The sequence below is a fragment of the Macrotis lagotis genome, chromosome X (assembly GCF_037893015.1).
Source record: "Macrotis lagotis isolate mMagLag1 chromosome X, bilby.v1.9.chrom.fasta, whole genome shotgun sequence".
In the NCBI taxonomy this organism is placed as follows: Eukaryota; Metazoa; Chordata; class Mammalia; order Peramelemorphia; family Peramelidae; genus Macrotis; species Macrotis lagotis.
The window spans coordinates 310464853-310491608 of NC_133666.1; the positions used below are offsets into that span (position 1 = coordinate 310464853).

A 26756-nucleotide genomic window follows, 5' to 3' on the forward strand; every position below is an offset into this window, starting at 1 on the left:
ACAGACTGCTTAATGGAAACACTTCATGAAATTATAGCAAGCATACTTACTTATGCTACAGATTGATGTTACATAATTATATTGGTACCTTACTATGTATGACTTCTGTCACCCAAACTGATTCATGGGGTAACTGGATAAAATGCCAGACCTAGAGTCTAGTCTTCATGAGTTAAAAATCTGACCCCAGACACTACTAGCTGTGTGACTGGGAAAGTCACTTAACCTTGTTTGCCTCAGTTTCAGAAGAGCAAACCACTCCAGTATCTCTGCCAGGAAAACTCCAAAGGGGGTCATAAAGAATTGCACATAACTGAATATGACAACAAAAGGATTTGTTATCTCACTCTCCACAGCTGTTATTCCAAATAACATTTTATATCTCCTCAAGCTTTCCACTGCATCCTACCTTCATCCTCTCAGTGTTGGACCTCAACTTAAGACTTCACCAAAGATTTTGAGGTCATTGCCAAAAGTCTTTTTCTTTCCTTAGCTTATATAACTCAGATATATTCTCCCCCACTAATCCTTCTTCACTCCTGTTTCTGAAGAGATATATTCCCTTTCCGTGCCATGCACTGTGGATCCTATCTGTTTTTGTCTTCATTAGCAGATTACACTGCTGATTATATTCATTATCATCCCTGTTGTGTTGGATCATTTTTCAGTTGTGTTTGACTCTTCATTATCCCATTTGGGGTTTTCTTGGCAAAGATATTATAAGGATTTTCCATTTCCTTCTCCAGCTCATTTAAGAGGAATGAATGAGGAAACTGAAGCAAGCCGGGTTGATTTGCCCAGGATAAGTGTCTGAGATCAGATTTGAATTCAGGAAGATGAGTCAGTCTGACTCTTATTATATATCTCCTATTATCATCCCTGGGCAGCTAGGTGGCACAGTGGATAGAGAACTGGCCTTGGATGCAGGATGACAGGAGTTCAAATCCAACTTCATACACTTGCCACTTACTAGCTGTCTGACCTTGGGCAAGCCACTAAACCTTGACTACCTCGCATCCAGGGTCATCTTCAGTCATCCTGATTCATATTTGACCACTGGACTCAGATGACTGGAGGAGGTGAGGCTGGTGACTTAGCACAGCACCCGTTCCCTCAAATCCAATTCATGTGCCTGTCTCAGCATCACCTCTCCTGATGTCATGGTCTTCTAGAACAAAGGACAAACATCATCACTACTCTATCCACTGGTGCCTATAAATATGCCCTTGTCTCTAAATTGCCTTAAAAATCCTCACTTGCACCAACCAATAGTTTTCTTCCCTACTCAGCTAAATTTTAGAAAGCCTCTGTTGACTCTGAAGCCACCATTGATCTAATTGTTAAATCTCAGCCTTTTCTCATTCTCATCCTTGACTTCTCTGAAGCCTATGACTCCATTGATCACTCTTTGGTTTCCTCTTGGATACTCTCTTTAGGTTTTTGTGATACTGTCCTCTATTCAAAAGTGAGTTCATTTTTTTTCCCTCTAAACCTTTCCCAGCTCATCCCACTCCCTAACTTCCCTATTACTGCTGACAATACTACCATCCTTCCAGACCACTAAGCTTACAACCCCAGCATCATCCTTGACTTCTCATCATCTCATCCCTCCACATTCAATCTATTGCCAAGGTCGGCTGACTTCATCTTTTCATGTCTTAAATATGCCTCCTTCTCTCTGATAATTGCCCTCATTCCCTCATGCTGATACTATTGCAATAACCCACTGGTGGATCTTTTAACCTCAGGCCTCTCCCCAACTCTAATCCATCCTTCATTCAGCCACCAAAGTGGTCTGTCCATGTCACTCCACTACTCAGAATACTCCAATAGCTCCTTACTGCCTCCACACTGAAATATAAAATCCTCTGTTTTTCATACCCTGATAACTTTTTAATTTTTGTAATAGCTTTTTAATTTTTCTCCCTGCCTCAGTTTCTCTCCTTAGAAGCTTGGAGAAGGTGGGGTTGGAATGGAGAGTTGTGATTTTCCTAAAATGAGGGTCTTACCATGTTATCCCCTTCTCAATAAACTCCAGTGATTCCCTATCACCTCTAGGATCAAGTATAAAGTCCTCTCTTTTTTCACATTTAAAGCCTCTGACATCCTAATCCCTTCTTAAGTTTACAGTCTTAACCCCTTTCCATCAGTTCTACACCCAGCTCTATTGGCTCTCATCAGTTCTTGCAACTCTTGACTCGGTGCCTTTCATGCCTTTCTCCCTTGCTTCAAAGTTCAGCTCAAATGACTCCCTCCTTCCCTTTCTACTCCTCTTGCCAGTCTGACTGTATTCTTTATATTTTGTATTTATGTATAATGATTTACATAATGTCTTCCCCTCTTAGAATTGGAGTTTTTGAGAGCAGGAACAATGTTTTTGCCTTTATTTGTATCCCCTTAAAGCTTAGCTAGGGGCCCAGCACAATTTAAGCCCTAATACACGTAGACTGATTCACTTAGTGTTCGTTTTCTTTTTACTCACTAAAATGTCAACTACCAGGTGGATTCTCAGACTCAACTTTCAGCAGAATCCTCCTAGGACCACCTGTGTGGTGCCAATATAACTTTAATTTGATCCTTCTCCCCTCAAAAGATAGATACTGGATCATACTTAAAACTAATATGGGTGTATAATAATCTAAATCAACTTACCATCTTGGGGAAGGGGGAGAGGAGGGAGAGAGGGAAGAAAATTTGGAACTCAAAATCTTTTAAAAATGAATGTTGAAAATTGTCTTTACATATAATTAAAAAATAAAATACTTTTAAATATATTTTTTAAAAAAGAAAACTAATATTGGAAATTGTTCATAAAAGTTTTATGCACAGAAAATGAAAGAATCTGAGAAGAAATGAATACAGTCTCCATTGTATTGTAGAAGATAAACAATATTACACACATATAATAGGATTTTACAATATCTTGTTATTTATCATATAAAATATAAAAGGCATCTCAGATTTCCAATTAAAATACACTAAACTCTAGTTTTCTGAAGTAAGACCTTTTCCAACAAATGAATGAATTCTTTTCACTTTTGTAGTAGGTCAATGTGTCACACTTATAAGGCAGGTAGTGATAGTCCTTTAACCCTATGGTGTCTCTGAAAGATGGCAGGGAAGGGGCAAGGGTAAATTCAGACAGATTCATAGTCGCTTTGCCAGGCTGAATACTTCTGAATCAAATTCTTAACAGAAGGTTTGGTGTGAGCCATCACATCCAGAAAGTCTTCGGTAGTCACGGTGTCCAGCCGGATGGCATGTAAATTGCTGTTCCCTAGATAAAAACATAACAATAATCGACCTGATGTTGATCAATGCTGTCGAAATGTTAATAGGCCTTCTATCAATGTGATGCATACATAATGTAATACACTTAATGGTTAATGCAATGAAGCCCAGAGTAGAGGAGGAAAGGGGAGTCTTAATGTGAGATGGAATCCAGCCTCTGAAATCCCGACCCAAAGGTGACCTAAATGTAGCTTTATCAAAACATTATGTAATATTTATATCATAGCCTTAAATGGACAGTTCAATGTGAAATGGATTTTGCAGAAGAAAAAGAACTCTGGACCTTTGAATATTTATCATTTAAAAGCAAACAAGATCCCAACTAATAAACTACAAAACATAAAAGGAGCCCAGAACCCCCAGACCTGTCAACAAGGCCCATGGTGTGAATCTAGTCAGGACCAGGGGCCAGGCTCCACCTTCTAGTGAGTGTTAGAATAAGAATCATAAAATACAACTATTGTCTTCATCAAACTTCTCATCTACCTGATTGGAGATTCTCAAGTGCATTAAAGATTTTTCTCACAGGTCGCATGGCTGCCTCCTTGCAGACTAGCTTGATGTCTGAGCCAGAGTAGCCCTCAGTCTCCTGAAGCAATAACAAAACAAGCCATTAGTTCAATGGTCATATAAGTCTGTTTTCCTGGATGTTCCTTATTTTGTGTGTTCCTTTGTTTATACTTTGTATGAACTTGGAGAGCTCCCTGTATCTAATACTTCTAAGCAAATTACAAACAATTGCAAGAAAATAATGAATATCGCAGTTTGATAAGTGGATGAATGAGAGCATTAAACAACTTTCTAGCATTTCAAAGATCTTGTTTCACTCTCACTGGGGAAATGAATTGATGGGACTCCTAAATCTAATTTGTTGTAGTTACTAAATTGTCTTATTCTGCATAAAACTCTGTTTGACAGGAATTAATACACAAGTAATACCTGACACCAGGGCTCAATAAACTTAGAGGAGAAACTTCCCCATCCCATCTCTGCTGTTGAAAATCTTCTTCAAGGTCCAGCCCAGGATATCTCCCAAAGTGTCTCCAGGACACCTTGCCTTATCCCTCCAGCTAGAGCAACTCTATTCTTTCCTTGGATCTTAATCACCCTTAAGGAGAGGGACCATTTTATTTCCTTGTTCATCCTCTAGTACAGCACCTCTTACATTAATGCTAAAGAAATATTGACTTTCACTTCAATGCCAGGTCTCCCTCCCCCAAGGGAAATTTTGCAAGGAGATCTCCTTCAGTCAATCAATCTACAATTTTTTAAAGCACCCACTATGTGCCAGACATTGTTTAATAAGTGCTGGGAATGCAAAGAAAGACAAAGAACAGTCCCTGCCCTCAAGAGAGCCACAGTCTAATGGGAAAGACCTACAAGAAAACAATTACAAATGAAATATTAACTGACTTGAAGGAGAGGAGGAATAGCCAGGAAAGAGTCTGAGTCTGGGGGTGGCATGACCCATGTGAGGAAGAGCCAGAGCCCAGTGTCATCAGATCATAGAGGGGAACCAGGTGTAAGAAGACTGGCAATGTAGGAAGGGGTCAGCTTATAAAAAAATGGTTCTAAGATCCAAAGAAAGGAGTTTATATATGATCCTGGAGATAATAGACAGCTGCTGGAAATAAATGAATAGAGGGATGGTATAATCAAGCCTGGGCCTAAGTAAGAACCATTGACAGCTGTGTGGAAGATGGGTTGGAGTGTGGGAGAGACTTGTGGCAGGAGACCCACCAGCAGGCAATTCGCCTGGAACATTGCTCCCTTTCATGGGTCCCCAAATGCCTGGACAGGAGCTGCATCTGTTGTATGAATACCTAATATTTTCCTCATACTCAAATCTGAAACGGAATCCAACATGGAAGAAGTCTTTCACACACACACACCCCTAAACAAAACCATCTCTTCCCTTGGATTTAAGCTCTTCGAAACTGAAAGCAATCTCATCCAGTCTTCCACCTAGAACAAGAATCCCTCAGATGGCAATACTAGGTTCCACTGCAATATTTCCCCCACCTTAATCTTCAAGCTTTAATTGGCCATGTTGCCTAGCAAGATCCTGGCCAAGACCACCTTGTTTACTTGAGGCCCTGGGGAGGCCACCCTTATTTCCTTATGCGCAGGTACTGAAGAGCTAGGACTTGGTGGCTTGGAGAACAGAGTTCATTGTGCAAGGCTGGGGGCTGGGGGAAGGTAGAGATCACCTGGCCCAGCAGACCATACTCCAGTTCAGCATGGAGCTCTATGCCGCCACTGTTGCTCACAGCAGGCAGCCAATGGCGGATCATGGCCTGTCTCGCCTCCTTGCTGGGGAGATCCACCAGAATCCTCTTCTCCAGGCGGCGTAACATTGCATAGTCTAACTCCCTGGAACATCAGCAGAAACAGAAGTAAGGTAGGTGGAGGTGAAAGTTTCTGAGAGGTATTACATCTTAAAGGTGGTCCAATGCTATTCTCCTGTGGGAAGTGACTTTGCATGTTAACAATTACTAAGTATCTCAGCCTGGGGGAGCAATTTAATATTTTCAGGCCCACAAGTAATAAACAACTGGTAAAAGGGGGTAAGGTAAGACACTACTATTTCTAGTGTAGTCATGATGGGGCGGGTTTCAGTCAGAATTTTCTAGCTGGTGAATTACTCTTGAAAATAACTAAAATACTTCAGGAAATTCAATAGTCATTTCAATCCCTAGCAAATTATTTAGTGAATGGAGAGAATACTGGGTTTAGAATCTGAAATCCTAGGTTCAAACCCCATTTCTGCCATTTATTATTTATGTTGACCAGATCACTTCTCTTGGTCTCAGTTTCCCCATCTGTTAAAATGGGCTTAGATGATCATCCAAGGGAATAGCTAAGTGGTTAAGAGTACTGGACTTGGAGTCAGGAAGACACTTGCTAATTGGGTAATCCAAGACAAAATATTGAACCCCTCTCAGCTTAGGTTTCCTCATAGATAAAATAAGGATAATAATTCCAACTACCTCCATGGGAATGTGAAGAGGATCAAATGAGATCATTTTAAAGCACTCTGTAAATGCTAGCTGTGATTGCTGTTGGTATCAAAAGCTCTTTACAGCTTATAAATGTTAGGTTACTATAGGCTGCCACACTGCCAAACTTTGCTAGAGGTCTCTAGAAGCTTAATTCCTCCTTAATGAATCCATTATAAATACAGATTTTTAACCCATGCTTTTCCTGAAATGGTCACATTTTCTACAATTTTAATGTGCCAGTACATGTTTGGAAGTGTACATCTGTGTAATCCTGGTCTGTTTTTAACTGTGAGTTCCCGAAGGGTAGGAACTACCTGTAATTTTTCTTGTACAGTGCTTTGGTGTTCAATATTATTTAATGATGATGAATAATTCAATAGAATAAATTTCCCTTGATAATGACACTGACAGTTCTTATTCCAAAAGAGTAGGAAATATTTAAAAAGTAAAGCTACTATCAACATGAAAGTTCCTTAAAATAATTCCACAGGAAGTTGTTATATTTTTGTAAACAAAGAACAAAGGCTGCTCCATACTCCTCACACTCCCAGACCTATCCTGGGTTCCATGCTACTGAATCAAGGAAACTTAGAAGCTAGTTATATAAGTGAAGTGGCCTTCACTGTTACCTCAAATTCTATCTCAAGGGCTGGTTTTATCTGTTCTCTTTTTAAAAACTGATTATAAACAACTGCAGAGGGGGTAATCACAGAGCACCCTCACTAACCACTCGTAATGGAGTTCTCCCTTGGCAAAGATTCAGTAAGAGACTTCCATCCTTCTGTGAGGGGAAGGTTAAGAGGTAAGAATCCATGGATATGGTGCTAAGGAAACCAGCAGAAGGACTGAAAAATAAGCAGGGAAAGAACAACTTCTAATGCCATGAAGAAATACTATAAGATAAATAAATTTCAGTACAGAAGTACAGAAGAATAATTCTCCAATGACTAAAACTGGAACCTCAGATATTACTATAAAATGATTACCAATCTCCAAGGGAGACAAGAAGATCTCATTAAAAATTGAAAGAAGAGATGAGTTGAATAGATAGCTTAAATGGAAAGTTCTAGAAAACTTTAGCAATATGTTGAGCATCTTGAACAAAAGGATAGAGGAAAATATCATGTTAAGCAGATAACAGACATGTTAAAGCAAAGTAAAAGGCAAACCAGAAAAATATGTGATATCAAAAACCTGGAAAAGGTCAGGGAGATAACTTGAAAATCATTTAATTTCTCAAAAAGGATAATTAAAAATTTGAATACCATATTTTAATAAATCATAAAGTTGCCCAAAAGTATTAGAATTAGAAAGGGTACAATATACAGAATCCATAGGTTACTACATGGGAGAAACCCCATATATGATATAATGAGAAATGTGATTCTATGTATATATTTCCCAGGTCAATGGAAACTGCTGCAAATGACCAAGAAGAGACAGACCCCAAAGCAAAAAACCATTTCATAACTGCTGAGAGGGCTACTCATTAATTATGAATAGAACCAGCCTCATCTTTCCCAAAATGTATTTATAATGTTAATTTTTGAAACCAAAGGAATTTACATTTATCTCTACTTAATTTCATTAGATTCATATCATTGTTCTAATCTGCATCAAGAGCTTTCTGTATGTTTCACACACTTACCCTATCTTTTTAAACTGAGGATATATTAAATACAATTTTGAACCTTTCATTGATGACTGAAGGTCAGTTTATGAATATCAATTTTTGTACCTCAAAGATCTATTTCCTCTTTCCACCATCACATACACGCACACACACACAACCAAAAAAGGTTATTTTTAGGATTGTCTGTTCCTGAGAAATTTGTCACCCCAAGGCCAAATGAAAGAACTCTTCAAACTTCCTAAGTTGGTCCCTCAGATCAAAACATATTCTGTCATGAGAGCCACATTTGAAGCCTGTGCAAACAGATGGGGCTGGCTGTCCAGTTTGTCTTCTGCTGACACAGTCTTGCACATAGTAAGTGATTAATAACTGTTTAGTGAATTAAGTCAAGAATACCAGGCTCACCCTAAGCCTCGGTAAAGAACCTTTGATTTCCAACTTTTGCACTACGTGACTAATGTGTGCGTTCAGGGCTCTTTTTCCTTTTGCTTTATATTCTTGATCACTGTGCTTTGAGTTCTGCCAGACTCCAGTGTGGGTTAGTAAAGCAGATGCTTAGCTTCTTAGTGTCTGGTCTAAAGGAAAATGTCAACAAATGAAGTTTGAACACACTGACTTTAGTTAGGACATGGACTTTGTAAAAATCTAGTTGTACTCTGAAAGGCCTTCCCCCCCACCTTCTCCTGTTCCAGAAAAAAAGCTATTAGGCCTAAGTGAGGTGTCACTCTGCAGTCAGTTACAAGCCCCCTTTATAAGGGCCCTGTTTGATGTTCTTGGCTCTAAATAACCAACTCTCAGAAGGGCAGAAAACTTACAACATGCCCAGACTCAGAACAGTCATAAATCCCCTCCCCAAAGTAAAGCTAAAAGAAATCCAGATTGCTGACTTCTGGTTAACATGGAAACCCCCAGGTCTGTGCCAAAGAGGCAAGCCAGAACAATCTGGCACGGATGACACCCAGTGTGCAAGAACTTTGGGGGGCCAGGAACTCCATTCATTCAATCACTCATTCATTCCTTCATTTGACAGTATTTGTTAAAGGTCTATTATGTCCCATCCATTTGTAAATACTGAGCATATAAAAACAAAAGTTTAAAAATTAAAAATAGTTCCTTTTCTCAAGGAGCTTACAAGCAACTGGGAGGATACTGTATGTCCCAATGCAGAAAGAACAGGGTTTAGAGCCTGAGGCACTGAATTCAAGGCTACATTCTCTTAGAATCATTGGATGGCAGATTTTAGAAATGGAAGGTACCACAGACCTCATCTGACAAGTGAAGAACTGAGAAACTTATATCCTCAAAGAAGAGGAAGAGACTCAGCCCTTTGGAATTTCACTGTTCCTAAGGGTCAGTGAAAAAACAAAGCAACAAGGTAATATATCTGGTTAAAGAAATCACCTAGGTAAATTTTGTTTCAAAAGATCATATAAAAGTAAGACTAGGGGAAAAATTGTAAAACTCAAAATAAATAAAATCTTTAATGGAAAAAAATTAAGAAATAATACACATAAAAAGATCATATAAGCCTCCAATTCATTGCCAATTGAATTACCCACAATATATGACTCCTGAGAAGTTAAATAAAACAATAAAAGTATTCAATTATAAAAAAGGAAAAAACATCACTTAGGAAAGGAGAAGCAGGGGAATGTTAGAACTTAACTTTTTCTTGTTTTAAGTTATTGCAAGTATTGCTCAAACAGAGAAGTGCAGAGTGGAAAGTGAAGAACTTCATAAATCTCATGCTTATCTGAACCAGGCAAGTGAGGGTTTTGGGGGAAAAAAGCCAAAACAATAAAAGGAATATAGACAGACAGACAGATAGATATATCCTTAAATAGAAGACTAGGTTAAACAAGGAAGAGATGAATTGGGAGTTAGGGTAGAATCAAGAAGATAGCCTCAAACAAAACAGACTCAAATCTTTTACACACACATCTTTCCCCCTTCCTTATACATTTCTCTCCCTCTGCATTCAGAGATCTTGACAAACTGATGGTCTTGCTTGTCCTCATTCATAATACTCCATCCTCTATCTTTTGTTGTTTTTGCATTGACTATTTCCCATACATGCATTACATTACTTCCTCATTTCCACTTTACAGGACCCCTCTCTTCCAGATTCAGCTCAAATACCACTTTTTAAAAAAATTCTTAAAACATTTTTATTAAAGTTTTGAGTTTCAAATTCTATCCTTTCTTCCTTGAGATAGTAAGCAATCAGATATAGTTTATACATGTGCAATTGTGTAAAACAGTCCCATATTAATCATTTTGTACAAGAAGATTTGAATATGAGAAAAAGATTGAAAGAAAGTGAAAAATAACATGTTTCAGTCTTTATTCAAACAATATCAGTTTTTTCCCTCGGGAGGTATGCTTCATCATTAATCCTTCAAGTATCATTGAATTGCTTAGAATAGTTAAGTTATTCACAATTCCTCACTGAACAACATTGCTGTTACCATGTCCAATGTTCTCCTGCTTCTGTTCACTTCACTATGCATCAGTTCATGAAAGTCTTTAGGATTTTCTGAAATCAGCTAATCAGCTATCTGCTCTTCTGCTAGTGCCTTCCCTCTCAAGCTACCTTGTATGTTGGTGACTGAGCACAGCCCCCCCCCAATCCAATTCATGTGCTTGTCATGGCATTACCTCCCTGATGTCATGGTCCAATTTGAAAATCAAGGACAAACATCATCACCATCATCACCTTGTATTTATTTTTACAAACCTTGCATCAGGATTTGGTCCTCTGTTAAGATAACCATAGATCTTCAGACACTTTTCCAGGATCCAAGTGCTTGCTGAGGTCAGACTCTGTAAGAAAGTTTCTAAGTCTGTTCATGGGGAGTTTTGGGAGAGACTCTTGAATCAACTATGAGGATTCTGCTGAGTCAAAGAATTTAATATTGGATTTGTGATTCCCCTGCTTTTCCCTTCAAGTGCTCTGAAAGAAAAAAGTCCTTCCTGGTCCATCCAGTCTTGTTAATGCCACAGGTGAGGTGGGGGCAAGAATGTCTGTAACCAGTGATTCCTGAGCCTTTTACCTACCAGGTTGGATTTGATGACCACTGCTGTCCTAAGGATAATTTCTTTTCCCAGGGTTGAGGCAGAGTCAGCTGCAGTTAATTACAATACTTAATTAGAATCTGTGCTTCATTTCTTTATTTAGAGAAAGGAATTAATTGCCTTCATAGCCATTGGAATTAATTGTTCTTATACACCCATTCCACCAGAGGAAGACTTCACATATTTAAGGAAGATATCCCCCAATTTCTCGATAGATCTGACACCTTTAACCTGGTTTATATTGGTTTGTATCATAGATTATATGGCTTGAAGAAGTTATTCCCCAGGAATTCAAGGATGCTTCCATTGTCCATTTCTATAAAAATAAAGGGAAGTGATTGTCCTGTGATAATCAAAGGAATGTTTCTCTTTTAATAACTGTTGGTAAAATTCTTGCCAGCATCCTTCTCAATAGACTGATCCTTCACCTGGAAGATGGTCACCTCTCTGAGAGCCAGTGTGACTTCAGAAAGGATTGATGAACAGTCAATATGGTGTTTGCTGCCCAACAACTCCAGGAAAAATGCCAGGAGCAGACCAGAAGTCTGTATACAACATTTACAGATCTGACCAAGGCCTTTGATACTGTCAGACATGAGAGTTTATGGAAAATTATGTCAAAATTTGGTTGCCCAGAGAATTTTATCAGTATTGTACATCAATTTCACAACACCATGCTTACCCAGGTTCTGGATAGTGGATGATGCTCCAGATTTCCCAGTCATCAAAAGAATGAAAGAAAGATGTGTCCTTGCTCCCATACTTTTTAGCATGATGTTTTCAGTCATGTTATCAAATGCCTTCATGAGAATGAACACAGCCTCAAGGTTAGCTACTGCACTGATGGCAAGTTATTCAACTGGAAAAGGTTACAAGCCAGGATCAAAGTGGAAGAAGTATTGGTGCATGATCTTCTGTTTGTAGATGACTGTGGGCTCAATGCAACCTCTGAAGCTGAGATGCAACAAATTATGGACCAATTCTCTGCTGCTTGTGCTACCAGGTGCTCCATCAGCCAGCATTGCAGCATCCATGTGTGGAACCATTGATTACAGCAAATGGAGAAGCTTTGAGTACTGTGGACAAGTTCATTTTCCTTGGCAGTGTCCTTTCCAAGGAGGTAAACATTATCAATGAGGTTGATACACAAATTGTCAGAGCTACTTCAGTATTTGGGAGGCTCCAAAAGAAAGTGTGGGAGAGAAGGGATGTTAAACTGACTACCAAACTGAAGGTCTACAGAGTCATTGTGCTGACCTCTTTGCTATATGCCTGTGAAGACTGGACAGTCTACCAGTGCTGTCAGGAAACTGCCAGCAGCAATTTTCAAAGCCAGTCCAAGGTGATAAGTAGGTACTTCATTCCCTATGTGTATGAATATCTATTCAGCTAGATAGAAGGCTATATCTACATAGATAAATTTATACATATTTAACAATATAGATCTATTTAGATCTATCTGATCTATGTTTATAATATTTTATCATAGGCTTCCTGCATTCTTCTCTATCAAGCACTTAATTCTTTCCATATTTTTAATGTTATTTTATTTTAATTTTTCAATTACATGTAAAGATAGTTTTAAAAAGTCATCTTTTTGTAAGCTTTTGAGCTCCACATTTTTCTACTTTCCTCCCTTCCCTTTTCTTCTCTCCATGATGAGTAATCTGAAATAGACTAAACACATACAATTGTGTTAAACATATTTCCATATTAGTCAGTTGGGAAAGAATAATCAGAACTAAAGGGAAAAGAAAACCAGGAGAAAAAAGAAAAATCATAAAGCAAGTTTTAAAAAGTGAAAAACTATGCTTTGATATGCATTCAGACTCAGAGTTTATCTCTGGATGTGGATGACATTTGACCTTCAACAGCTGAGAGGAGCTATGTGCCACTCAATGTGGCTGGTTTTTTAAGTCGGTTTTTTCCTTAAAGTATGCTTCAATCTGTATTCAGATTCTATTAGGCTTCTCTCTGAAGTTAGAAATCATTTTTTAGTATAAGTCTTTCAGAATTGTTTTGGGTCACAGTACTGTTGCGAAAAGCTAAGTCATTCACAATATCATTCTACAATATTAATTATTTTGTATTTTGTATACAACAGTATATTTCCCATTGCATCTGCTCATGAAAGTCTTTACAGTTTTACTGAGAACACACTTCTTTCATAATCATATACCACATATTTCCCATTGCCCAACTGATGGTTATATTCTCAATGTCCAGTTCCATGCCATTAGAAAAGAGCTGTATAAATATCCTTAATGCATATAGGTCCTTTTCCATACCAATTTTCATATCTTCAGAAATACAGACCTAGTAGTGGCATAGCTAGCTCAAAGGGTATATATGCTTAGTTGTATAGCTCTTTGGGTATTGTTCCAAATTGCTCTACAGAATGGTTGAATCATTTCACAAATCCTCCAATGGTGCATTAATATTACATTTTCCTTACATCCATTCCAAAACTTTTCATTTTTTCTGTTCTATTTCTGCCAATCCAATAGGTTTAAGGTGGTACCTCAGAATTGTTCTAATTTGCACTTCTCCAAACAATAGTTAAATATTTTTTTTAATGTCCCCATAGATAGCAGTGATAATCTCATCTGAAAAATGAGGGGGGGATCATTTACCAATTGGGGAGTAGTTTTTATTTTTTATAAATTTGACTCAGTTCTCTGTATTTGAGAAATAAGGGCTATATCAGAGAAACTTATTTCAGTTTTTCCATAGTTACTAATTGCTAACTATATTTCCTTCTATCCTATTCTCTCTCTTCTTCTAACCTATCCCTCCTCAAAAATGTTTTGCTTCTGACTACCCCTTCCCAAAAACTGCCCTCCCTTCTATCACATCCACCTTTTTCCTATCCGCTTGCTCTTCCACTTTTCCTGGAGGGTAAGAAAGGGTTTGTTTTTTTTTTTTGGTTGATGCAAGGTTATGAGGTTAAGTGACTGGCCCAAGGTCACACAGCTAGGTAATTATTAAGTGTTTGAGGCTGGCTTTGAACTCGGCCCTCCTATCTCCAGGGTCAGTGCTCTATCCACTGCACCACCTGCTGCTCCCAAATTTCTTTATTTAAAAAATATTTTATTTGATTTTCCAACTACATGCAACAGTAGTTTTCACCAGTCTTTTTTTTGCAATTTTTTGAGTTTTTGAGTTTTACATTTTTCTCCCTCCCTCCCTTCCTTCCCTCCCCTCTTCCCCTGATAGAAAGCAATCTGATAAAGGCTCTACATTTATAACCAAGCTAAACAATAGATACATATTGATCATCTTGTAAGAGAAGAATCAAATCCAAATCAAAGAAAACATTAGAGAGAAAAAATGTTAAATACAACTTTTTTTTTGTTGCAAGGCAGATGGAGTTAAGTGGCTTGCCCAAGCCCACACAGCTAGGAATTATTAAGTATCTGGGGCCGGATTTAAACCCAGGTACTCCTGACTCCAGGGCTGGTGCTCTATCTACTGTGCCACCTAGCCGCCCCTAAATACAACTTTTAAAAATTGAAGATAATAAACTTTGGTCTATCATTTAAACTTCACAGTTCCTCTTCTCTGGATATGGATGGTGGTTTTTTTTTATTTTTAGGTTTTTGCTAGGCAATGGGGTTAAGTGACTTGCCCAAGGCCACACAGCTAGGAAATTATTAAGTGTCTGAGGTCACATTTGAACCCAGGTACTCCTGACTCCAGGGCCAGTGCTTTATCTACTGTGCCACGTAGCCTCCCCTGGATGGTGTTTTCTATCATAAGATTTTTAAAATTGTCTTTGATTATTGTACTGCTGAAATGAAAAAGTCCATCATAGTTTATTATCACCCCAAGTTGCTGTTAAGAGTGTATAATATTCTTATTGTTCTGCTCAATTCACTTCATATCAATTCATGCAACTCTTTCCAGGCTTTTCTGAAATTCCATTCTTCATGATTTCTTACAGAACAATTGTTCCATCTCTAAAGTATATAGCATAGATATACCACAGCTAGCTATATACATATACATACACATACCACAATTTGTTCAGCCATTCCCCAATTGATGGATATCCCCTCAATTTCCAATTCTTTGCCTACCACAAAAAGAATATTTTAGTACATGTGGGATTTTGTCCTTTTTTAGGAGTGAATGTGTTATTCCCCTCTCTGAGCCAATTCTGATGAGAGTAAGGCTCTCATTCCCTTATCTCCCCCCTCTTTCACTGCAAAAGCTTTTTCTTTCTTTTATGTGAAATAACAACCCATTCTACCTCCTCCTTTCTCTTTCTCCCACTACTTATCTCTCTCACCTCTTAACTCTATCTTTTTAAATATAATATCCCTTCATATTAAAGTTTCACCTTTAAAGGAGTCCAATAATTTTAAAATTATTTTTTCTGAATCTATTTTTGAGGTCAGTTGTCTTTCTAATAAGATATTTCACATTGAATTCTAGTTTTTCATTCTTTTGGTTTTATTTTATTTTATTTTTTTTTGGTTTCTCATAAAAATCAACTTCTCTTTTTTCAATTCTATATTCTAAGGAATTATTTCTTCATTGAGCTTTTGTATCTTCTTTTCTATTTGGTCGATTCTCCCTTTTAAGAACTTCTCCTAATTGGCTTTTTAAATGTACCCATGTGGCCCAGTCTGGTTTTTAAGATGTTATTTTCATCAGTGTTTCTTGCTGTCTCCTTCACCAAGCTGCTGACTTGTTTTTCATAACTTTTTCACATAACTCTCATTTCTCTAATTTTCCATTACCTCTCAGTTTTGATTTTCAAAATCCTTTTTGAGTTTTATCATCATCTGAGACCAATTCATGTTTTTCTTGGAGGCTTGGATGTGGGAGGTTTGACTTTGTTGTCTTCTTCTGAGTATGTGTTTTGATCTTTCCTATTGCCATAGTAACTTTCTACGATCAGATTTTTTTTTCTCTTTTGTTTGCTTATTTCCCCACTCTACTTACTTATACTTCTTTATAAAGGTAAGGCTCTGCTTGGGGGGCAGGCAATACTGCCCCTAGTTTTGGGCTTTTTGCAGCTGTTTTCAGAGATACTTGTAGATATCTACAAATTCTCAGTTCTTCCAAGGTGGCATCATTTTGAGAAGTTTTTACTGTTCTCCAGGCCTGTGCTCTAGTCTATGGGTGAACATAAGCACTCCCCTCTGCTCTGGAACTGTGAGGAGGGTCCCTGCTCCACAGGAGCAGCCAGGTTTGTTGTTCTATGTGCCTCCTCTTCTTGGGACTGTGACCCAGGATTGCAATGCAGATCTGAGTATGAGCAAAGCAGAAGAATCCTGTCTCAGTGATAGTAAAGAGACCCCCCCGCCATGATCTCCTTCCAGCTCCCAAGGACAGTTCCTGGTCTGCCTGGGATCTGGTCTACACTGCTGGAGTCTGGTCAGCGCCGCTGGGGCCTGCACTGGACTGGGCTCCACTCTCACCCTGCTGTGCCAGACTTTCCTGCTGACCTTCCAAGTTGTCCTTGGCAGTCTCCGAGTGGAGAGGAAAGCGCCATGGTAGTCACTGACCCAGTTGCTTTGCTTCTTGTTCCTGGATGACTGGGCTGGTCCATAGTGGCAGAGCAGCTACCCCCCCCCCCCCACACACACACAGTGCTCTTCTCTCACCCCAGGGCAAAAGAGATTTTCCAGCTGATCTTCCAAGTTGTCTAGGGCTGGAAAATTGTTTTTTTTTTTGTGAGTTCTACCACTCTAGAATTTGTCTGGGCTCAGGAGAGCTGTGGCTTTTACTCCAGCATCTTGGCTCTACCCTCCTCTTCCATGTTTCTTATGGGATTTTCACCCATCACTCTGGTAATATGTGAGAAATGCTACATAGTAGTTAAAACACCATATTTATTCTCTTTACATTAATTCAGGAAATATTTATCACCCCCTTGAGAATGCAAGGCTCCTTGATCTTCATTCTTGTATTTGTAACCTTAGCTCCAAGCAGAGTATCCAGTAGACATTTGATAAATACTTGTTGGTTGAGAGCTGTTACAATAGTTTATTTAGTGCTCTAAAGTTTATAAAGCCCTTTCTTCAAAAACAACCCTTTGAGCTTGGGAGTATGCTGTTATCATTCTTATTTTCAGTCCAGGGGACATACTGGGGAGGAAAATGATTTTCCTATAATCCTGTACCTGGTGGTTTCAGAGCACTTTTCCTGTTAGGTGGATTCTATGTGGAGGAATTATGGAAGAAAGGGGGCAAGAATCCCATAAGATGAAACAACGATAAGACAGATGAGGTATGATCTTCATTGTTGGAGAAAGTATCTCTATGAATGAGATCACTCATCCCTCCCAGCAACTTGGAAGAAAGAATTTTGAAGAGATGGTGAAGAAGGTTAGATGGTAAGGGAGAAGAAAGAATCTATTCAAGAGATCCCCAAAAGGAAAATTCAAAACTTGGCACTTAGGGAAAAGGAAAGGGAGCTGTCAAAGTGGTTTTTAAGGTTCCAAACCTGAAAAAGCAGAAGCATTATGACCCTACTCACAGAATGTGTAAGATGAGAAGCTGCTCTTACACATTGGATAATCCTTTCCTCTGAACGGTCTGAAAGAAGATGGGGCCTGTAGGAGAGATTCATTTGCAGCAGGCCTTGTTTTCTTTGCCTACTGAACTTAAGATCCTTCTCTGGCCTCAAGAAATAAATACCAAATCCCCAAAATGCCATGAGAAAATTGTTTAATGCAGAGATAGGTGATAAAAAGGCCCCTCGGTGATGGTGCTATTGATCAACAAATGCCCCAAAGAAAGAGATTTACTTCAAAACTGCTGGTAGGCAGAACATCAATGAAACAGTGACAGGCCTGCTGCATGAATGCACTTTTAATGACACCAATAATAAAAGTCAGACAAGGGAGAAAACAAAGGACAAAAGAAATGTATCATGGAATCATCATTCTTTAGAGAAGAAAAATAAACTTGTAGCCAACAAAATTAAGAATTCCCCACTAGTTCCCTCTTGGAGGAGCAGCTAGGTGGCTTAGAGGATAGAATGCCAGCAGGAAGTGGAGTCATGAAGACCTGAGTTCAAATCTAATCTCAGATACTTACTAGCTGTGTTACCCTGGGCAAGTCATTTAATATCTGTTGGCCTTAATCCATGGAGAAGAAAATGAAAAACCACTCCAATAGCTTTTCCAAGAATGGTATTGGTGGACCAAGGTCTATGGGGTCATTAAGAATTGGACATGACTGAATGACTGAACAACAGGAGTAACAACAATAGCTGCTCCTTATTTTGATTTCTGAAATTTGCTATTCTTAACACTTCCAAGTCCCTAAGCTATCGATCAAAATTCATTAAACATTATAGATCAAACAGTTGGGTTCATCAGTCATGGACTTTTTTGTCTGACTTTTTGTCAGATGATAGAAACTTGCTCAGCTTTAATTAGTTGAACCTTAAACTGAATACTGACCAAGACAGTCTATAAAGAGACCATGAATCCACAAGTTAGAATCAACAATTCTGGGATCCACTTATATTACTAGATTTGAAATCAAGAAATAAGTTCAAATTCCCATTCTTTCACCTATGAGATCTGGGCAAGGTTCTTTATCTCTTTTGGCCTATATCCTCATCAGTAAAATTAGAAAAGATAAGGCATCCACAGATCATGGTTAGATTTCAGGGAATCTATGAATATATATAGGAAAAACTTACATCTTTATTTTCACCAGTTCCTAACTGAAACTTAGAATTCCTTCATGTGGGCAACCACTCATTATTCTGAGAAGGGTTGATTTAGGCATAACAAACTGCCAAAGGGTCATTTCCACGCATGACCTTTTACCAAGAATCCCTAGACTAGATGACCATGACGTGTTCTAGCTCTAAATTCTTTAATGCCAGTCTTTTGGAATCTCCAAGATTTCTTTAACACCATCTCCAATATTTAATGGTGACATTATAGGAATGAAAGAGAAATCACATCAGATGGGTGACTGATCATCATGCGACATGGCTAGATCTAGCCCAAAATTGTGAACACACACACTGTTTGCCATTTCAATAGATGGGGAAGGAGCTGGAGGAAAGAAAGGAATCTGGAACTCAAAATCTTAAAAAACTATGACATCTGTGAAAAGATGAACATGAAGTTGATAAAAAAACAAATATGAGAAAATATGGCTCAGCATTAATGTAGATTACTTGGAAGATTTATTCCTGTATATCATGAATATTTTCAAGAGGCAAGTACAAGGCAATGGACAATGGTAAATCCTGTATTTATTATTAGTTGAGTACTTTTTCCAAGTATTTTCTATGATAGATTAAAGGAAACTCCAAATTATGAAATCAAAAATATTAGCTTTTAGGAGCTGCCTCTTCCTATTTTACTCCATGGTGACCCTTCATCTTTAATTAAACTAATGCCCTCCTGTTCCCTACCCCCTCTTTCTCCTATGAAAGCTTCTTTGAAGAAAACCATCTGATCTCAGTCAATTTTACCTGAGCACAAATATTACATTTCACAGGCATAATTTCATTTAGGCCTTCTCTCTTGTACAAGAATGAAAAACACATATTAATGGGATTTTAGGCATGAATCTACAAATGGGGGGAGAATTTTTAGGGGGGGGGGGAGAATAGAAAGATCCTTAATGGAATCCCTAAAGTCATAACCCATAAAAGGACCTCTGTACTGCTCAAGCATAATACCAATCCCTGCATGCATAAAACACAAGGCATGGTGCAATAAAATAAAATAAAAAAAACTTACAAAAACAAAACCTTAAAGCTGTCTCTGAGGATTCAGCTACCAGAACAGAAAGATTACAAAAATGTTTATAAAACCTGTCGACCTGATACAGTAAACTTGTTATTGAAAAGGAAAATGGAGGGCTTTAATCTTGACAAATAAGCACTAAATCTTCACCTGCTCATATCATTTTAAAACATTCTCCCAATTCTGCAAGGGAAAAAACATCACAGAGAATGTAGGTAGTAGAGTAAAATAAACCCAACTGATGGTCTGGTACCATTCTATTGACAAATTTTTTGAGTGTCACCCCCTTTCCACTGCTTTTAGTGTACTTTTTTTAAGGTATTTTTTTAATTTGGTTTACATGACTTACCCAAGGTCACGCAGCCAAGCAATCATTAAGTGTCTGAGGCTGGACTTGAACTCAGGTCCTCCTGACTCCAGGGCTGGTGCTCCATCCACTGTACCACCTAGCTGCTCCTTAGCATACTTTTTTGAATCATCATCCTTAATTACTAGAAGGCAGACATGGGAATGATGTCTCATTGCCATAAGGCAATGCAAGTATAACCATGGTAGAGTGACTAGAGGTCCAACAACTATATCCACACTATAGTTTGCTGGTCGCCACAGCAGCCAGACTCATGGAAGAAATAGCCCTGAGGAATAATGTGTTTGACTCAGGGCAGTGTGGACTCTACCAGGAAGCCAAACGTCTACAGAAATGCATGCTGAAATACCATGACAATGTGAAAATAAGAATTAATAAAAACCAGTAATATAAAAAAACAGCAATGAGAGAAAAATAAAATAAATGTAGTTAAGCAAAGCTCAATGAATAAAAAAATTGTAATTGAAGACCATGTTTAGATTTCCAAAGAATTTAGAAAGCACTAAAGATTTGAAAGATAGGGCAAGAAATGTGAATCTTATGATTTTTGGATGAACAGGAACAACAAGAACAACAACAACAAAAAGCCATATATCTTATATAAGAAACTAATTGGGGAAAAATATCGTTAAAAACAAGCAAGGGAGCAGCTGAGTGGCACAGTGGATAGAGCACCAGCCTGGAGTCAGAAGGACCTGAGTTCAAATGTGACCTCAGAAACTTAATAATTATCCAGCTATGTGATCTTGGGCAAGCCACTTAACCCCATTCCCTTGCCAAAAAAAAAGCAAACTCAAAATAGGTTATACTCTGCAAGGTGATAAAATCCACTGCAATGGAAAAATCAAAAAGATAAATCTCTAATAGCATCATTATTCACATTTATATAGTGATTAGACAACTGACAAGTAATGTTTTTCATAAGAACCTCTGAGATGGATAAGGACAATGATCTCCAGGATTTGTACGTAATTCTTCTTACTCCTAGATAGCATTCTTTCCAAGGCAACTAATATTATATTTGAAAATCTGAAGATAAATAGTTACTTAAGCATTAAAATTATCTAGAAAAAATAGAATCTTATCAAAAGAAATAAAAAATAAATCTGAGCAAGAATATATAAATTTATTAAATGCACAGGAATTGGTCTGAAGATTATCTATCTTGTAAATATAAGCTTAAAGATAAAATTATATTTTTCAAAAACCAGCAAAAATTCTAAAAAGAATTTATAAATAAAACTCCCAAATTAAACCTCTCCAAAAATATATCTTGGTAATTAAAATAGAAGCAACCAAATTAGAAAATGAAATGATAAAATACACATTATGATTACCAAAAAAATATTAAGAAATATGAGTTGAAATTTATTCATATTTGAAAATAGGTATTTTAAGTTGACAAGAAAAGGCAATGTTTAAAAAAAGAAGAGAGTTGGGGAAAAAGGAAGAGATTCAGTAATTCCCAAAGCTCAATTTCTATCTTTAACAAAAAAAAAGTGGATAAAGCTTCACAGGGAATCATAAAGAATTAAGAGACCGAGAGTCAGAAATTAATTTAGTTTATTAATTAATCTTTACAGTAAAAATGGTTATAGAAGATAAAACTCAGTCCTTCCAAAAAACACTTGTCTTCAGGAATAAAGAGTAAAAAATGCCATTAGACAAACCCAATAACATTTATAAACTTTAATGTGAGTAATATTAATTCCTCCAATTAAAAAAGTTACAAATTGGATTAAAACAAAATCCATAAATTATGCTGCTTTACAGGGAAGGCATATTTAATATGAAACAGTAGATTTAGATTAAAATTAAAAGGATGGTTTAAAATTCATCATACAAGAATTTCAAGTTAAAAATAAAGCAGGGACAGAAAAGGGTGAATAAAAGGAACAAACCATTGACAATCTATCAAGAAGAAGCAAGGTCTTGTGACCAGAAAGATGGGGAGGTGGACATTTTCTCCAGATATCCTTAACTTTTAAAGTCCTCTTTCAAAAAAAAATTATACATCACATGTACAATAATTACAGCTGAATCCATGGAACAAAGAAGACAAAAATCTTTATATAAATGAACATTGGAGAATTGTATTCAGTGATCACTCAGTATCCTCCTATAAACCTCTATGGTTGCATAAGGGAAGTGCAAGCTAACTGCTTTGGAATTCTCCCATGCCCAGAATCTTTGCCATCTCATTTCCCTCTTTGTCTGCCCGTTTCCTCATTGGAGCACAAGTACAAACTGTGATTCTCTCCAGCCAGAGAAGGGAGGTGGGTGGAGAGCATGCTCCTTCTGACTGAATCCAGTTTTATATGATGGACCCCTAAGCCTACAGACTCTTCTGGGAATGGGTTCTGTCCTCCAACAATGAAAGAAGGATTGACCCAGTTAACAAGAAGCGGGGAAAAAGAAAGCCAGAGGAGAAACTGGGAAAGGAGATGGGGGTGGGGGAAGCTTGTGTGGCTGGCTGGGGTCTGTAGGAAAAGAAGACTGGATGAAGTAATCAAAGTGATCCATAGTCATATGAAAAATTACTCTAAATCATTACTGAGGAGAGAAATGCAAATTAAAGCATCTCTGAGATACCACCTAACACTTCTCAGACTGGCCAATATGACCAGAAAGGACGATGATCAATGCTGGAAGAGATGTGGGAAATCTGGGACACAGATTAATACATTAATAATTAATACATTGCTGGTGGAGCTGTGAACTCATCCAACATTTCTGGAGAGCAATTTGAAATTACATCCAAAGGGCAACAAAAATGTGCATACCCTTTGATCCAGCAATACCACTACTGGGTCTATACCCTGAAGAGGTAATGAAAAAGGGTAAAAACATCACTTGTACAAAAATATTCATAGCAGCCCTATTTGTGATGGCAAAGAATTGGAATTTGAGGGAATGTCTATTAATTGGGGAATGGATGAATAAATTGTGGTATAGGTATGTTATGGAACAAAATTGTTCTATTAGAAACCAGGAGGGATGGGAATTCAGAGAAGCCTGGAAAGACAACTGATGCTGAGTGAGATGAGCAGAACCAGAAGAACATTGTACACCCTAATAGTAACATAGAGGTGATGGTCAACCTTAATGGACTTGTTCATTTCAGTATACAATAATCAGAAAATTTTAGAAGATCCGTGATGGAAAATACTATATGTATCCAGAGAAGGAACTGTGGAGTTTAAATGAAGATCAAAGCTTGTTATCTTCAATTTTTAAAAATTGTTTTATATATTATGTCATATTTTTCTCTCTAATATTTTCTTTCTTCTGTTTGGATTTGATTCTTCTCTCTCAACATGATCAGTATGGAATTATGCTTAGCATTGTTATAAATGTAAAGACTATATCAGATTATTTTCTGTCAAGGGAAGAGGAAGGGAAGGGAGGGAGGGAGAATTCAAAACTTTGTTAAAAAAAATGGGTAAAAACTACTGTTCCATGTAGTTGGAAAAACAAAAGATTTTTTTTAAAGAAAGATTTTATTTATTTTGAGTTTTACAATTTCCCCCCCTATTCTTGCTTCCCTCCCCCCACCCCCCCAGAGAAGGTATTCTGTTAGTGTTTATATTGATTCCATTTTGTACATTGATCTCAGTTGAATGTGATGACAGAGAAATCATATCCTTAAGGAAGAAAAATAAAGTATGAGATAGTAAAATTACATAATGTTTTATTTTCTAATTTGATGGTAATAGTCTCCGGTCTTTGTTCAAAGTCCATAATTTCTCTCTGGATACAGATGGTATTCTTCATTACAGAGAGCCCCAAATTGTCCCTGATTATTGCACTGATGGAATGAGTGAGCCCATCCAGGTTGATCACCGCCCCCATGTTGCTGTTAGGGTGTAAAGTGTTTTTCTGGTTCTGCTCATCTCACTCACCATCAGTTCATGCAAATCCCTCCAGGCTTTCCTGAATTCCCATTCCTCCTGGTTTCTTAACAATAGTGTTCCATGACATACATATAACACAGTTTGCTAAGCCATTCCCCAACTGAAGGACATTCACTTAATTTCTAAATCTTTGCCACCACAAACAGGGCTGCTATAAATATTTTTGTACAAGTGATGTTTTTACCCTTTTTTATCATTTCTTCAGGGTATAGACCCAGTAGTGGTATTGCTGGATCAAAGGGTATGCACATTTTTGTTGCCCTTTGGGCATAATCCCAAATTGCTCTCCAGAAACATTGGATGAGGTAACAGCTAAAACAAAAGATTTTTAAAAAAGAAAAAAAGAAATGAAACTCTGGGGCCATTCTTGATTTCTGTTTCTCAAGGCAGAGAAGAGACGGAGACTATTTCCCCCAGTATTTAAGAGGCTGAGGTAGGTTTTGTTTTTTTTTTTTTTTGCTGTTCTGACATATACCCATCAGCAAAGGGAAAGTGACAGGAGGAAATGGGGGGGGGGGTAAAAATTATCAAAGATTTCAAAAGGAGAAAACTTGTTTCCCAAAGTCTAGAGCAAAAAGTAGAGGGTAAATATGAACAATTTTAGAAGATACTAAAATCAGAAGGAAATATATGTTACTAAATCCTGAAAGAATTTACAAAACTTTCAGTATTTCAAGATGGAGGAAAAACACTTAATGGAAATGGAATTCCTGTGGGCTCTTATGAGAACAAGAAACCTCAAAAATGATTCAAAAGATAAATAAAATCCACAAAACAAGAAACTAGTAATGAATATTGTTCAGAATGAAGAGTTCTCAAAGCAAAATTTAAAAACTCAATGAGGGGCGGCTAGGTGGTGTAGTGGATAAAGCACCAACCTTGGAGTCAGGAGTACCTGGGTTCAAATCCGGTCTCAGACACTTAATAATTGCCTAGCTGTATGGCTTTGGGCAAGCCACTTAACCCTGTTTGCCTTGCAAAAACCTAAAAAAAAAACTCAATGAGCAGAACTAAAAACATCAGATCCACAGCAGAAAGTCTTTCTAAAGAAGTTAAAAGAACAAATTTGGAACACAAAAATACTGCTGTAGAGGAAAACCTGGAGAAAGAGAAGCAAAAAGTAATAATATTAAAAGATTGGATGGATCCTGTACTACTCAAAGAAATAGGCCTTGATGTAAATGTTGCTGATTATTAAGGATTCAGAGACTGAAGACAGAAGATTCAAGGCCACTGAAAAGGAAAGGAATTCACACACTTCTGGGATGTTTAAACTGCTCAGGATTTTATTATGGAAAAATATTGTTCCAAAGCACATAGTCCAAAATTAATAAGAAAAGCAGTAAGCACCCTAGGGAAAGGCCAGGTGAAAATGAAAGACAGAGAGAGAGAGAGAGAGAGAGAGAGAGAGAGAGAGAGAGAGAGAGAGAGAGAGAGAGAGAGAGAGAGAAAGAGAGAAGCAGGCAGCCATGGGGCTTGGCTTTAGCTTGACCACATAGTGAGGCCCATGGTTCTCCACGTGGATTAAGGAAGACCATGAGAAAGCCCCATCCTTCTGGATGGGAGCCCAGAAAAAGCAGGAGTGCTGCAAGGGGCAGCACTTCCTATTAAATACCCTTCTAAGGTAGGTTGGACAGAGGGTGGCACTTGGAGAGTGGTCTTACACCTTGGATCAGGTATCTTCCAATGGCAGGCTATAAACTGATGCTTCCTGTCCCAAGGTGCACATGTCATTTCCTGTCACACTAGCATCTAGGCCAAGGTTAAGTGAAAGGGAAAATGAGGACAAGATAGGCAGGATACAATCAATGGGGGGGGGGGATTTTCCAGAGACAGAACCCACAGAGAGACCCAGTTACTTAAGGTAACCTGGAAAAGAGCAAAAAGGCTCTGCTCCCTGGGGTTGGAGGGACAGCCCGCTGCAGGAGTGACCTGCCACAGCAAAAGAACTTCAGCCTCTCAGAGGCAGCCCCAGGGCGCTGGGAGCCTCGGCTCACAGCAGCAGGGGAGTCTCCTGAGCTGCACCCCAGGGAGCACCGGGTACAAAGTGGGGGAACAGCGGGGGACCTCTGCCAGAGTGAGCACATGGAGCCCAGCCCTCAGGGCACACAGCAAGCAGCATGGTATTTCAGCAGCCCAGATCCAGGAAACAGAAGCAGGCAGAGCCGGTAAGCAGGAGCCCCCAGGGCATGAGCCCATTGAGCTGAGGGAGGGGAGTGAAGAGAGAGTGACTGCTGAGCTCTGTCCTCTGCCCCTGGAACAGGACTCTGGGGCTTTGATCACATTCAGACACTGATCACAGTCTAGGCCCCCTCATAGAACAGCAGGCCCCCCCCCACCTCAGCCCCGTGGCAGAGGGGGGCGCTTATGGTCATTCACAGACCAGGAGGGAGGAAAGAGCCTCACACACTGAGACCCTTGTGGGAGTGTCCCAAAAGCTCAGGAAGCACCCCCAAAACCAGGCCCAGGCTGGGAAAATAAGCAAGCAGGGAAAAAAGAGGAACACCATTGAGAAATATTTTGCAAATGAGCCCAAGAAGGATCAAAATACTCAGTCTGAAGATGAGGAAGCACAAGCTCCTGCATCTAAAGACTACAAGAAAAACAGAAATTGGGCTCAGGCTATGACAGAGCTCAAAAAAGACTTTGAAAATCAAATGAGGGAGTTAGAAGAAAAACTGGGAAAAGAAAGGAGAGAGATGCAGGAAAAACATGAAAATGAAGTCAACAGCCTAGTCAAGGA

The 26756-nt window shown here is 38.4% G+C and overlaps 1 protein-coding gene across 4 annotated transcripts in view; it reads right to left on the reverse strand.

Annotated features, from left to right (window-relative positions):
• Positions 1-2857: 2857 nt before the first annotated feature.
• The window catches only part of KATNAL2 (katanin catalytic subunit A1 like 2), a 143092-nt gene continuing 119193 nt past the window's right edge, over positions 2858-26756 (reverse strand). For all 4 annotated transcript variants that reach the window (XM_074200495.1, XM_074200497.1, XM_074200496.1 and 1 more), the window contains 3 exons: positions 5502-5664; positions 3778-3880; positions 2858-3277 (listed from right to left, as the gene is read on the reverse strand). In XM_074200495.1, coding sequence (XP_074056596.1) covers positions 3138-3277; positions 3778-3880; positions 5502-5664 — 406 coding nt within the window. In that variant the 3' untranslated portion in view covers positions 2858-3137. The remainder of the gene's footprint in view (positions 3278-3777; positions 3881-5501; positions 5665-26756) is intronic.